Source organism: Pan troglodytes, chromosome 10 (genome assembly GCF_028858775.2).
Source record: "Pan troglodytes isolate AG18354 chromosome 10, NHGRI_mPanTro3-v2.0_pri, whole genome shotgun sequence".
Taxonomy (NCBI): domain Eukaryota; kingdom Metazoa; phylum Chordata; class Mammalia; order Primates; family Hominidae; genus Pan; species Pan troglodytes.
The window spans coordinates 105,413,810-105,427,956 of NC_072408.2; the positions used below are offsets into that span (position 1 = coordinate 105,413,810).

Below are 14,147 nucleotides of genomic sequence, written 5' to 3' on the forward strand. Positions count from 1 at the left end.
ATGTATTTAACTTAACTCTCAAATGATTCAGGAAAAATATGTATATGTGTGTGTATGTGTGTAGGTATACATTTTTTATATGTGTACAATCTGTATATCTATATATGGGTATATACATGTATCTCTATGTGTGTATATATATGTGTATATATTTATTATAAATATGTATATAGATGAAGATAGAAAGAGAGAAGAGAGAGAGGGAAAGACAGAGAGAGACAGAATGATAAAGCAAATATAGTAAAATGTTAACATCAGGGAAGCTGGGTGAAGGGTTACAGAAATTCTTTTTACTATTCCTGCATCTTTTCCATAGCATTGAAATTACTTCTAGCCAGGTGTGGTGGTGGATGCCTGTAACCCCAGCTATTCGGGAGGCTGAGGCGGGAGAATCATTTGAACCTGGGGAGATGGAGGAGGCAGAGGTTGTGGTGAGCCGAGATCGCGCCACTCTACTCCAGCCTGGATGACAGAGTGAGACTCCACGTCAATAAAAATAAAAATAAAAATAAATAAATAAATAAATGAAACCCTAAAATATGAAAAATAAAAGATTGAGAATTTTCCCATTAAGGATGAAAGCTGATCCTATGGGAGTAAAGGAAATTACTGGGAAGAGAATGTTAAAAATAGAGGTCAAAGAGAACTTTGAAAATATTCACAGTACTCTCAACTAGAGGTTCAGTAAATATTAAGTAATTTTAAATAGATAGCCCAGGTTAACCTGGCTAATACATTGGGTTTTTAATTATTGAAATCTAAAGACTGTCTTGCTTCTATTTTTCCTAGACATATTTACATATTTTAATAATCATGCTACAATAAACATCTTAACAGTCAAAACACGTCTCTAACTTCTTTTCCAATTACCCTGGAACCACTGTCATAAAGCAAACTCCCAAATCTTTCAACAAAAAAAACCTTTTTTTTCTTTGAGACAGAATCTCGCTCTGATAGTGCAGTGGTGCTATCTTAGCTTACTGCAACCTCCACCTCCTGAGTTCAAGCAATTCTCCTGCCTCAGCCTCCCAAGTAGCTGGGACTACAGGTGCATGCCACCACGCCTGGCTAATTTTTTGTATTTTTAGTAGAGACAGTGCTTCACCGTGTTAGCCAGGATGGTCTTGATCTCCTGACCTCGTGATCTGCCCACCTCAGCCTCCTAACATGCTGGGATTACAGGTATGAGTCACTGCGCCTGGCCATCATCAAATTTTTCAAGATATGTGGCATTACCTTGCCTCGTTTCTGATTTACTTTTTTCAATGATATTTATTTTCTTTTTTCTTTTTTTTTTTTTTTTTAGACTGAGTTTCGCTCTTGTTGCCCAGGCTGGAGTACAGTGGCATGGTCTTGGCTCACTGCAACCTCCGCTTCCCAGGCTCAAGCGATTCTCCTGCCTCAGCCTCCTGAATAGCTGGTACTACAGCCACGCGCCACCACGCCCAGCTAATTTTTGTATTTTTAGTAGAGACAGGGTTTCACCATCTTGGCCAGGCTGGTCTTGAACTCCTGACCTCGTGATCGTACACCTTGGCCTCCCAAAGTGCCGAGATTACAGGCATGAGCCTCCGTACCTGGTCGCCTTGACTGCTTTGCTGTATCTGCAAGACTGTACTTTCTAAAAATCAAACTCAAAATCTAATTCTGAATTACAATGCAAATTGAATTCCCAATCTCATAGTGTTTAAAGTTAGGGCAATGTTTTGAGCAGAAGTGAGACCCAAAATTTTGGAATAGTGACACCTGGGCAGATTATGATACCACTAGGACCAAGAACCCCTATATTCTTTTTTTTTTCTTTTTTGAGACAAGATCTCTATCTGTTGCTTAGGCTGGAGTACAATGGCGCGATCTTGGCTCACTGCTACCTCTGCTTCCCAGGCTCAAGTGATCTTCCCTCCTCAGCCTCTTGTGTAGCTGGGACTACAGGGGCATGCCACTATGCCTGGCTATTTTTTTTTTTTTTTTAAGAGACAGGGTTTCGCCATGTTGTCCAGGCTGGTTTTTAACTCCTGGACTCAAGAGATCCACCTACCTCGGCTTCCCAAAGTTCTGGGATTATAGGCATGAGCCACCACGCCCAGCCAGAACCCCTAAATTCTGTTGAGCCTCCTTGTCAGTCAAAGAAGCCCTTCCTCTCCTGTCTGAGGAGGTTAGGTTCCTTGTCCCTATGAAATCTGTAATGGCCTCACCTGAGGTGGTTGCCTGGCGGGATCTGCTGATTCTTCTTAAAACCTACTGTCCACTTTGGGAGGCCAAGGCAGGTGGATCACCTGAGGTTGGGAGTTCGAGACCAGACTGACCAACATGGAGAAACCCCGTCTCTACTAAAAATACAAAATTAGCCGGGCATGGTGGCGCATGCCTGTAATCCCAGCTACTCCGGAGGCTGAGGCAGGAGAATCGCTTGAACCCGGGAGGCAGATTTGAATCTCCACAGTGGAGAGTTATGGTCCTTCAGGCAATTTCCCTACTTGTGTCAGGTTGGAGGCCGAGAGCCTCTTGAATGTTAAGGAGGCAAACCCCCTTGTCTTAGTCCATACCTGCTGCAATAACATCACCTAAAGACGGATAAAAGGATTTTGTATCCTCTTTTGGGTAGAATTAGCTTGTTCACAATTGTCCAAGGGACAGCTGCTTCATGTTAGGTAGAAGTCTGATTTCGCTCTTTAGTTTTTGTCTGGAAGTTAAATATGATTACAAGAGGTGTTCATTGATGCCATGTTGACAACCGATAGACTCTGGTACTTTTTTTGTTGCTGTTGTTAATTAGTTTTTATTTCATAATCATAAACTTAACTCTGCAATCTAGCTAGGCATGGAAAGGAACAAGGAAAACATAGAACCCAAAGGGAACTGCAGTGAGAGCACAAAGATTCTAGGATACTGCGAGCAAATGGGGTGGAGGGTGCTCTCCTGAGCTACAGAAGGAATGGTCTGGTGGTTAAGATAAAACACAAGTCAAACTTACTAGAGTTGTCCACAGTCAGCAATGGTGATCTTCTTGCTGGTCTTGCCATTCCTGGACCCAAAGCACTCCATGGTCTCCACAATATTCATGCCTTCTTTCACCTTGCCGAAGACCACATGCTTGCCATCCAACCACTCAGTCTTGGCAGCGCAGAGGAAAAACTGGGAACTGTTTGCGTTGGGTCCAGCATTTGCCACGGACAAGATGCCAGGACCTGTATGCTTCAGGATGAAGTTCTTGTCATCAAATTTCTCCCCGTAGATGGACTTGCCACCAGTGCCGTCATGGCATGTGAAGTCTCCACCCTGACACATAAACCCTGGAACAATTCTGTGAAAGCAGGAACCCTTATAGCCAAATCCTTTCTCTCCAGTGCTCAGAGCATGAAAGTTTCCTGCTGTCTTTGGAAACTTGTCTGCAAAAAGCTCAAAGGAGATGCAGCCCAAGGGCTCCGTGTCGAAGAACACGGTGGGGTTGACCATGGCTGATAGTACAGGGCTCCTGGCGGCAGCGGTGTCTGCAAAGCCCAGTGGTGTTTTTTTTACCATGTCAATTTAGCTAGGCTAGAACCACATTTCCTAGATTCCTTTCCCTGCATAGTTTTGGGTTAGGGCTAGCTATAAGAGAAATTTGTGCAGTTTGGAAGGCAGAAGTGGAGCAACAGTCATTACATTCTGAAGGTCACCAGCTCCCACATGGGGTAGGAGCTGGGCCTGCAGCTCCTTCAGTTACCACTGTATCTTCTAGATCAACTTCTGTGAGTTCTGGGCCACAAGCATGTGCAGCCCCATGGTGAAGGGTACCAGCTGTTTCAGCTGAAAAAATGTGCAGCAAAGGGTCACAGTATTACCTGGTGCTGGGGGAAGGGAATAGGAAGATTCACTACAGTCATATATTTTTACATAATATTTGACTTTTTCATGACAAATGATTTTTAAATTAGAAAAGCACCATAAAGTTGAATTAACCAAAAAAGAGAGAAAGTCCAGACCCTTCAGTGACTACCTCTGTCTACGTAAGATCAGACTCCTCAGTCTGGTATGTGAGGCCCTGGACAATCAGGTGCTAGTGTACTTTTTTAACTTTATCTGTCACTACTTCCCTTCCTGTGCCCTCCACTCTGGAATTCTTCCTGGGACTGTAGGACTTTAGTTGGGCCAGAAGGGCTGGGTCTGGGATAGGGTTGCTTAGAGAGTGCCGTGATGCCGCAGCCTCAATGCTAACTTTTGTTTTTTGTTTTTTGGGTTTTTTTGAGACGGAGTCTTGCTCTGTCGCCCAGGCTGGAGTGCAGTGGCGTGATCTCGGCTCGCTGCAAGCTCTGCCTCCTGGGTTCACGCCATTCTCCTGCCTCAGTCTCCTCAGTAGCTGGGACTACAGGCGCCCGCCACCTCGCCCGGCTAATTTTTTGTAGTTTTAGTAGAGACGGGGTTTCACCGTGTTAGCCAGGATGGTCTCGATCTCCTGACCCCGTGATCTGCCCCCCTCGGCCTCCCAAAGTGCTGGGATTACAGGCGTGAGCCACCTCGCCCAGCCAATGCTAACTTTTTTTAGGTAACATCTTCTGTAGACTTTTAGACATTATCTCATTGAGTTCTCATAGACTCTGCAAGGTAAGTATTACTCCCATCCAGAACCAGACACCTGATTTGCAGGGTCCAGTGCAAACTAAAAAAAGCGTGGCCCCTTGTTCATACATGTATTAAGAATTTCAAGCCGGGCATGGTGGCTCAGGCCTGTAATCCCAGCACAGTGGGAGGCCGAGGTGGGCGGATCACCTGAGCTCAGGAGTTCGAGACCAGACTGGCCAACATGACGAAACCCTGTCTCTACTAAAAATAGAAAAATTAGCCGGGCGTGGTTGTGCACGCCTGTAGTCCCAGCTACTCCGGAGGCTGAGACAGGAGAATCGCTTGAACCCGGGAGGCGGAGGTTGCGGTGAGCTGAGATCGCCCCACTGCACTCCAGCCTGGGCGACAGAGCAAGACTCCATCTCAAAAGAAAAAAAAAAAATCAAAATGACAGCAGAGCATTAAATGAAGTGTAAGGCCATGTGTGACTGTACCAGTGTGAACCTATGAGGCCACTCCCACCCCTATCTTACATCTAGGGAACAGGTACACAGAGATGAAGTAAATTCCCAAGGTTACTTTGTCAAGAGCTTGGAAAATATAAGAGCCAGAAGTCTAACAGGTTGAATCCCTATTAAACTCTCCCCAACTAAACTACGCCCCTCCCTGTTGAGCTGAATCTAATGAAAGCTTCCTAAATGTATTAACCACACACACGCACAATCTGCTATCAGTCACTTTCAGTAGTTCATCGCTGTAACATCTCAGGAGTTCAATGTTTCAACGTGTTCTGTAGATTACTGTGATAACGCGGCAAGCTGTCCTAAGACTTCTTGCTGCACATTTCTTTTTAAAATATTCTCCAGGAGTCTGATGAAAAATACAGACATACCTATGTTTAATGTCAATGGATGGAACTTATTTTAAAAAGTACTGTAATGGCAGAAGTTGTGACACAAAGTACTGCAGTGATGTTCTAACTCCAACACCTAAATATATTATCAAGCATTCGTGTTTTGTTTTGTTTTTTAAGTGACTACTAGATACTGTGATTCACTTAAGTGAAGCGAACTGAAGCCCGTGGTCAAGGAGAGACACCTGAAGGTGAAGGGACAAAGCGAGCAGGGTAAGAGCCCGAGCCCGACCCCTCTCAAAAAATATAGACCCGGAACGCGCGCCTGCGCAGAACGAATCCTCCCGCGCACAAGCCGGGCGGAAGAGCTGGGGCGGGCAGGGGCGGGAATAAGGTTGCTAGGAGAACGCGATGACGCTACGGGCTCGGCGCTCTTCTCCACCAATGGGCGACGCGTACTTGCAGTGACGCGCTGTGTGCGTCACGCCGACGACGCGCGAAGGGCACACATCTTAGGGTCCGGAGGACGTCCGGCCTCTGTGAGCCGCAACCTTTCCAAGGGAGTGGTTGTGTGATCGCCATCTTAGGGAGTGAGTGTGGCCGGGCCTTCTCCTGTGGCGGGTGTGGGGAGCGGAGCCCAGAGCCCCTGTGGGGCCGCTGCTTTGGCGGTGGGCCCAGCCGGGAGCAGCCTCTTTCGAAGGCCGCCGTGACCTCTTCAAGGGCGTGGAGACGGGAAGGAAAAGGCCCCGGTTGGGGTTCCAGGGCGCCGGTAACGTTAACCGGCGCCTTGCCTGTCCTCTAACCGTCGCTCTCTCCTCCCCTAGAAAGATGTTCTCGTCCGTGGCGCACCTGGCGCGGGCGAACCCCTTCAACACGCCACATCTGCAGCTGGTGCACGATGGTCTCGGGGACCTCCGCAGCAGCTCCCCAGGGCCCACGGGCCAGCCCCGCCGCCCTCGCAACCTGGCAGCCGCCGCCGTGGAAGGTGAGATCAGACCCTGCCCAATACAGTCGTGTGGTCTACTTGTGGGCCGCCCAGCCTTTGAGGCCTGGACCCGGCTTGGAGGACAGGGAAGGACGAGTCCAGCCCGCTGCACCGTAGGACGGCGCCCAGTTGCTTGCCCTGGGGTATCGGCCTTTTCCACCATAGGCGGGTGTCAGATCCTTGGCCTTCCCTCAAGGGCGTGGAAGCGCTGAGGCCCTGTGTCCCTTCGTGACCTCCGTGTCCCCGAGGGAAGAGAGGCCGTGACTAGCTCTTTCTCCGCCGTGAGCTCGCTTGGTCAGCCAACTAAGTACTGGGTAAACTCTCCTCCCGAAACTACTGACCACCCACAGTTCTACTAACTATATTACCTGTCCTTTGATTTGCCCTTAGTTTTCTTAAAAATAGTCCTTTCCTAAGTTTTATATTTGTCGACGCCAGGTCAGTCATTTTTGCACTTAATTGTATATGAGATAACTAGATGTCCTGTTTTCGTGCGACTGGAGGAGGCAGCTTGCAGCCCTACATAGGCAATAGAAAGGAGATAATTGGTGGGCGTCCCTTTGGTGTGATTATCTCTTGGGATTCTTGGTGGTTGGGCCCAGCTTTAACTTAGTTGTGTGTGTTTTAAATCCTAGTGAAGTATGTACATACAGAGAAACCTGAAAACCGAATTGTAGGAGTCCTAAGAATGTTATCTACCTTGTGCCTGTAAAATCGAAAGATTTTTTTCTTTAAATCATTCATGTGCTTCTGTTGTCTTTAGTATGGATAGAGTCCTTATTTACACTATCTGTCGTTCAGTTTAAAAGTTAAAGCTAACATTATTTGTGTATTAAATGTATTTGACTGCAGGAATTTGTGCGTATCTGTTTTTATGTTACAGGAGTTCTTAAGTGGGGATAGTATTGGTTAGTGGCTGGGATAAACTTTGAAGTTGTTTGCAAGCCTTTTACATGTCGAGTGATCTTTCTGAGTTTCGTTTGTACTCTGAAGTGTGCTCTTACCAGTGGTTAATAATTTGAAGTTTGACTTTAATTGTAAAAGCCGTTAATATAGAAAACTTTTAAAAAAATTAATATGGCAGAATACGAGCTATTAATAGTATCAGATACAGAACCCTCATAATTTTTAAATGATCTGAATTTGGCAGTGAATTTTTTTTAAGCCACTTAATTGTGGCCAAAGCTATTCAGCTGTGATAATAGTATCTCACAGGGAAACATTTTCTTTCATTCCAGTGGCCTTAGTCATCTCTGAAGAAATACTTACTTGATTTTTTTTTTTTCCAATCAAACAGAGCAGTATAGCTGTGACTATGGATCTGGCAGATTCTTTATCCTTTGTGGACTTGGAGGAATTATTAGCTGTGGCACAACACATACAGCATTGGTTCCTCTAGATCTGGTTAAATGCAGAATGCAGGTTTGTTTTGCATGCTGGACTAGAGCATATTGAAGCATGACTGACTGTTAAGTTATAAGATATAGTCATCTAACAAGCTGTGTGGAAACCTAACTGTCCAGGAGGTAAGTTTATGACCAGTAACATGAGTTTTATATTAAAATGCATGGTGTGTCTTCTCTTACTACAGAGTACAGTTGTGAATTTGGCTCCGCGAAGTATTATGCACTGTGTGGCTTTGGTGGGGTCTTAAGTTGTGGTCTGACACACACTGCTGTGGTTCCCCTGGATTTAGTGAAATGCCGTATGCAGGTTTGTATTGAGATGACAACATTGAAAGTATCTCTCGTGTGACTTAACTCTAAATAAAATCTTAAATGAGAATTTGAAGACATCACAACTGCTAGAAACTTCAGTAGGAAACCACATAGAATTTCTTTAAATTGTGGGCTTTATTTTGACTAGTGTTTTAAATCCAATAAATGCCTCTATTGTTTGAGTAAATTGTTCACTCTTAAGAGTCTGGCTGTAAATGGCTCTTTGCTGCTGCTCTTCACTTCTGGCCGGAGTTCTTCAAGCTTACTAGTGCCCCAAATAGTCATTTTACAAGCACCTATGTGTTGGAGTGGGTAAACAAGTCTGTGTATTATGTGAAGTAACAATGTCCTTTATCTACTAATAAGACCAAGGCAAAGAGTACATGTAGATTTATTTAAAGTGCTCAATATCTTAGTATGAAAATTTTGTCAGATTAGCCTCTTGTTTATTTACACAACATTTTAAAATAATTTGAATATCTTTTAATTAAGATTATTGAAACAAAAACAAGACATCGAAAATTTATTTGTTCCAAACAGGATTAGAAGTCTACTTACCTAAAAGAGAAATGAATTTGAAATATTAGGAGGGAGAGGAAGGTGATGTATACCATCCCTTCTAGTACTGGCAGAAATAGATAAGCTTTTCCTCCCCACCCCCATTAGTTAATGTAATGGATATGAAATGTACCTTTGCTAAAACATGTTATGCATGTCTCTTGAAGTGAATTTAGTTTATGTGCTTTTTTTTTTTTAACTTGTGTTTAGTTTGTTTAGTGTTCGCAAAACTTTATGCTATAAGCTACTTAAAGAACTAGCATATGTTAGGAATAGAGTTATATCTATTATCTAGACAGTAGCTTTTAAAAAGTAGGAGGTGGGCCAAGCATGGTCGCCCACACCTGGAATGCCAGCATTTTGGGTAGCCGAAGCAGGTGGGTCACTTGAGGTCAGGAGTTCGAGATCAGAACTCAATCTAGCCAACATGGTGAAACCTCATCTCTGCTAAAAATACAAAAATTAGCTGGGCATGGTGGCGTGCCTGTAGTCGCAGCTACTCGGGAGGCTGAGGCAGGAGAATCGCTTGAACCTGGGAGGTGGAGGTTGCAGTGAGCTGAGATCACACCATGGCACTCCATCCTGGGCTACAGAGCAAGACTCAAAAAACAAACAAACAAAAAAAACCAAAAAAAGTAGTAGGAGTTGGGTGGTAAGAAATCTCTTAATCAGTTTTGTTACGTATTTTTGTTGAAATTTTACCCTCTTAACTATCACTCCAAGACTTAAGTTTGACACAGAAAGCTAGACCTTAATGTACAAAAGTTTCTATTTATAAAAGTAATCAAATGAACAATAATAAACAGTGATAAGCATAAACTAATAAAAGTTACATGAATGTAGTTCCTCACTCAAAATATCTTAATATTTTCAGATGTCAGTTGACCTTGGATAACTGAAGCCACAGATAATGAACTCTTGGATAAGGGAGAGCTACTGTATTTCTTTTTTTTTTTTGAGATGGAGTCTTGCTCTGCTGCCCAGGCTGGAGTGTAGTGGTGCCATCGTGGCTCACTGCAACCTCCACCTCCCAGGCTCAAGCGATTGTTCTGTCTCACCCTCCCGAGTAGCTGGGATTACAGGTGCACGCCACCATGCCCGTCCAATTTTTTGTATTTTAGTAGAGATGGGGTTTCACTGTGTTGCCCAGGCTGGTCTTGAACTCCTGAGCTCAGGTAATCCACCTGCTTCAGCCTCCCAAAGTGCTGGGATTACAGATGTGAGCCACCGTGCCTGGCAGGAATTACTGTAGTTACCTTTTGTGTAGTTGCTGAAATTTATTATGGAACCCAAACAAAAATAATCATGAGATTAAATTTTTATGTTAGCTGTTTGGTGCATTTAATTTTTTTTTCTTGTTTTAAATAAAGGTGGACCCCCAAAAGTACAAGGGCATATTTAACGGATTCTCAGTTACACTTAAAGAGGATGGTGTTCGTGGTTTGGCTAAAGGATGGGCTCCGACTTTCCTTGGCTACTCCATGCAGGGACTCTGCAAGTTTGGCTTTTATGAAGTCTTTAAAGTCTTGTATAGCAATATGCTTGGAGAGGTATGTAATTAACTTTAAAATTGAATGTTCCGAGTGTTTAAGACTTTCCGAGTGTTCTTAGATTTTTGTCTGTCTTGCCTTATTTTAGCACTGAAGAAAATGGTCCTACAAAGTGAGCAACTTGTTTTAAATCGTATGCCTGTGTCAGCAGAGACAGGTTGATAAATGTATTTCATTAAATTACAATTCTCCTTTTAATATACTATCTTGTTTTCTAAGTAAGTTGGATTTTGAGTTTTTTAGAGAAGGGCTCTGGGACTCCTTTGCGTAGTTCCGGGGCTAACTGTACATGGCATCTAGATATTTTTTGAATATTCACGTTGTTCACATAGTTACGTGTTTTGTTAATGAGGTTATGAGACCACATATATATTCCATATCATCGTGTGTTACTTTATAAAATGTCTGAAGCTTAGTTGTTTTCTAGAACTGTCACTTCAATCGAAAACCAACACAACAGCAATTCACGTCCCTTCCTTGTGTTTTGGATTTTAGGAGAATACTTATCTCTGGCGCACATCACTATATTTGGCTGCCTCTGCCAGTGCTGAATTCTTTGCTGACATTGCCCTGGCTCCTATGGAAGCTGCTAAGGTTCGAATTCAAACCCAGCCAGGTTATGCCAACACTTTGAGGGATGCAGCTCCCAAAATGTATAAGGAAGAAGGCCTAAAAGCGTAAGTAAACACTTAAAAATTTATACTATGAAAGTACTTATTTTAAGTGAACTTCATTTTTTTTTTGTTTTTTTTTTTTTGAGACAGAGTCTCGCTCTGTCACCCAGGCTGGAGTGCAGTGGCGCGATCTCGTCTCACTGCAAGCTCCGCCTCCCGGGTTCACGCCATTCTCCTGCCTCAGCCTCCCAAGTAGCTGGGACTACAGGCGCCTGCCACCGCGCCCAGCTAATTTTTTGTATTTTTCAGTATAGACGGGGTTTCACCGTCTCCATCTCCTGACCTCATGATCCGCCCACCTTGGCCTCCCAAAATGCTGGGATTACAGGTGTGAGCCACCGCACCCGGCTTCTTTTTTTTTTTTCTTTGAGACGGAGTTTTGCTCTTGTTGTCCAGGCTGGAGTGCAATGGCACTATCTCAGCTCACTGCAACCTCCGCCTCCCAGGTTCAAGTGATTGTCCTGCCTCAGCCTGCTGAATAGCTAGGATTACAGGCATGCACCACCACGCTTGGCTAATTTTGTATTTTTAGTAGAGACTCCATGTTGGTCAGGCTGGTCTCGAACTCCTGACCTCAGGTGATCCACCCGCCTCGGCCTCCCAAAGTGCTGGGATTACAGGCGTGAGACACCGCGTCTGGCTGTGAACTTCATTTTTTAGTATTAAGCCTACCAGACTTTTTAAAAAGACTATTATAACATTTAATGTCTATTTACCTGTATGTAGAACATAAACTTGAGAGGTAAAGATAAGTTAATACATGGTTTGAGCCCTGGACTGAGTTTTTTTTTTTTCCCTAGAGTAAGGACCATTTGTCGGTCTACAAATGACTTGATGTTTGGCCTAAACATTTACTATTAACTTTTAGGGAGGGCTTGTTAGTATCCTTGTGATCTATTCACAGTTAAGAATTTCCATGACCACAACATGCTTCCTTAGATCCACCTTTGTGGATGAATCTTGAACTGAGTTCCACTTGTAAACTTCTTGTTTCTTGTGGTTCCAGTCAAAGAAACATCCAGCAACTTTTTTGGTTGTATAGTCAAAGGTGCTTGAGTCATTGGCATGTAAGAGAAATATACCTGCATGTTAGTCTAACGTTCTGATAGAAATGACATGCATTTATGCTGCCATTTGTTACTATCAGGACTCGACTCGTGTGCGGACATTTCTGTTAATAATGACAGTCTCTGATAGATGAGTGTATGCAACTGTGTAAAACAAGTCTCTTCATTTCCTAGATTCTACAAGGGGGTTGCTCCTCTCTGGATGAGACAGATACCATACACCATGATGAAGTTCGCCTGCTTTGAACGTACTGTTGAAGCACTGTACAAGTTTGTGGTTCCTAAGCCCCGCAGTGAATGTTCAAAGCCAGAGCAGCTGGTTGTAACATTTGTAGCAGGTTACATAGGTACGAATTACTAAGAACACACTTGTCTGAAATTATGAACAAATAATCATTTCCATTATTGGCGTTTTTTGAGAGGGAAAAATATTCCAAAGGTTATAAAGCAGTGTTTTTGTTTTTTTTGGTTTCCCTGAGGCATAGTCTCGCTCTGTTGCCCAGGCTGGAGTGCAGTGGCATGATAATAGCTCACTGCAACCTCCTCCTCCTGGGTTCAAGTGATTCTTCTGCCGCAGCCTCCCAAGTAGCTGGGACAGGCATGCACCGCCATGCCCGGCTGATTTTTGTTTTTGTTTTTTGTTTTTTTTTGAGATGGAGTTTTACCCTTGTTGCCCAGGCTGGAGTGCAGTGGTGCAATCTTGGCTCACTGCAGCCTCCGCCTCCTGGGTTCAAGCGATTCTCCTGTCTCAGCCTCCTGAGTAGCTGGGATTGCAGGCGTCTGCCACTACGCCCGGCTAATTTTTAGTATTTTTAGTAGAGACAGGGTTTCACTATGTTGGCCAGGCTGGTCTCAAACTCCTGGCCCCAGGTGATCCGCCTGCCTCGGCCTCCCAAAGTGCTGGGATTACAGGCGTGAGCCACCGCGCCTGGCCTGATTTTTGTAAAGATGGGGTTTCACCATGTTGATGAGTCTGGTCTCGAACTCCTGACCTCAGGTGATGTGCCTGGCCTATAAAGCAGTTTTATCTTCCCATAACATTTTATATGCTTTTTAGGATTCATAAATACTTGCTAACTAGTTCCTAAAAGGGCTGTTTCATGGGATGTCATTATTAGGCTTGGGAATGTATTGATCTTACTGTTGCACCATTTTTTTGTTGTTGTTTATTAAGAATTTTATACAGAAAGTGTTGAATAAAATCTGAAAAACTTTAAAAGATTGTTCCGTTTTACATAGGATAGACAGCTTGATAACTGTACCCGTGTCACTCTGAGTCTGATTTTTATTTTAGAACTAGAAAAATATTATTTTAAAGTCATAAAAATGATTATTGGCTCTGTAAAGTTTTGTTTTTAACTGGCACTGTATGGGATCCTTTATCTTTTTTCAGCTGGAGTCTTTTGTGCAATTGTTTCTCACCCTGCTGATTCTGTGGTATCTGTGTTGAATAAAGAAAAAGGTAGCAGTGCTTCTCTGGTCCTCAAGAGACTTGGATTTAAAGGTAGGATGATGTTTTTTTCTTGAAAGAAAGAACAACAGTTTTGGATATGTTGCATTTTTTTCATTTGCGTTTCCTGTTTGAACCAGGTGTATGGAAGGGACTGTTTGCCCGTATCATCATGATTGGTACCCTGACTGCACTACAGTGGTTTATCTATGACTCCGTGAAGGTCTACTTCAGACTCCCTCGCCCTCCTCCACCCGAGATGCCAGAGTCTCTGAAGAAGAAGCTTGGGTTAACTCAGTAGTTAGATCAAAGCAAATGTGGACTGAATCTGCTTGTTGATCAGTGTTGAAGAAAGTGCAAAAGGAACTTTTATATATTTGACAGTGTAGGAAATTGTCTATTCCTGATATAATTACTGTAGTACTCTTGCTTAAGGCAAGAGTTTCAGATTTACTGTTGAAATAAACCCAACTCTTCATGATTTGCCTGTGACTTATTTTTACAACTTTTTAAAAAAAGATTTAGCTTTAAAATAGTTGGAAAGAATGAAGTATATAAGTTAAGGAAAAAATACAAAACTGACCATTGTTGGTTGATATTCCAGTTGCTATTCAGAAATTGTCATATGTCTCAAGTTTTATCACACAAAGTTCCTGTATTTCTAGGGAAGCAGACTTTAAATTTCTAAAAACTTGATTTAATTATAGTTAAATATGTGTAGTCATTTGTGGTTATTTTGGCAAGTAAATG

General features: G+C 43.3%; 2 protein-coding genes and 1 non-coding gene across 5 annotated transcripts; 2 read left to right on the forward strand and 1 right to left on the reverse strand.

The window, feature by feature from the left end:
- Positions 1–2,791: 2,791 nt before the first annotated feature.
- Positions 2,792–4,005, reverse strand: LOC107967822 (peptidyl-prolyl cis-trans isomerase A-like). Its single transcript, XM_054663445.1, has one exon. The coding sequence runs from the start codon at positions 3,520–3,522 to the stop codon at positions 2,974–2,976; it is 549 nt and encodes a 182-aa protein (XP_054519420.1). The 5' UTR covers positions 3,523–4,005; the 3' UTR covers positions 2,792–2,973.
- A 1,830-nt stretch (positions 4,006–5,835) lies between these two features.
- SLC25A3 (solute carrier family 25 member 3) lies at positions 5,836–13,878 on the forward strand. 3 transcript variants are annotated; one of them, XM_009425975.4, is made up of 8 exons: positions 5,836–5,985; positions 6,220–6,380; positions 7,972–8,093; positions 10,027–10,206; positions 10,702–10,883; positions 12,122–12,294; positions 13,341–13,451; positions 13,538–13,878. In XM_009425975.4, the coding sequence occupies exons 2-8, from the start codon at positions 6,224–6,226 to the stop codon at positions 13,696–13,698; spliced, it is 1,086 nt and encodes a 361-aa protein (XP_009424250.1). In that variant the 5' UTR covers positions 5,836–5,985; positions 6,220–6,223; the 3' UTR covers positions 13,699–13,878. The 3 variants fall into 3 exon arrangements, with proteins under 3 accessions (XP_009424250.1, XP_009424249.1, NP_001233352.1); XM_009425974.3 differs by lacking the exon at positions 7,972–8,093 and adding an exon at positions 7,678–7,802 and having other exon boundaries at positions 5,859–5,985; NM_001246423.1 differs by having other exon boundaries at positions 5,976–6,380.
- Positions 11,805–12,050, forward strand: LOC112205155 (small nucleolar RNA SNORA53). Its single transcript, XR_002939006.1, has one exon. It is a non-coding gene; the product is annotated as a small nucleolar RNA SNORA53 (small nucleolar RNA).
- Positions 13,879–14,147: the final 269 nt, after the last annotated feature.

Bases quoted from the DNA above. Each gene is read 5' to 3' on its own strand.
- LOC107967822 (XM_054663445.1), bottom strand. From the start codon at position 3,522: ATGGTAAAAAAAACACCACTGGGCTTTGCAGACACCGCTGCCGCCAGG.
- SLC25A3 (XM_009425974.3), top strand. From the start codon at position 6,224: ATGTTCTCGTCCGTGGCGCACCTGGCGCGGGCGAACCCCTTCAACACG. The intron at 6,381-7,677 runs GTGAGATCAGAC...CCAATCAAACAG, and splicing joins GGCAGCCGCCGCCGTGGAAG to AGCAGTATAGCTGTGACTAT. The intron at 10,884-12,121 runs GTAAGTAAACAC...TTCATTTCCTAG, and splicing joins AAGGAAGAAGGCCTAAAAGC to ATTCTACAAGGGGGTTGCTC.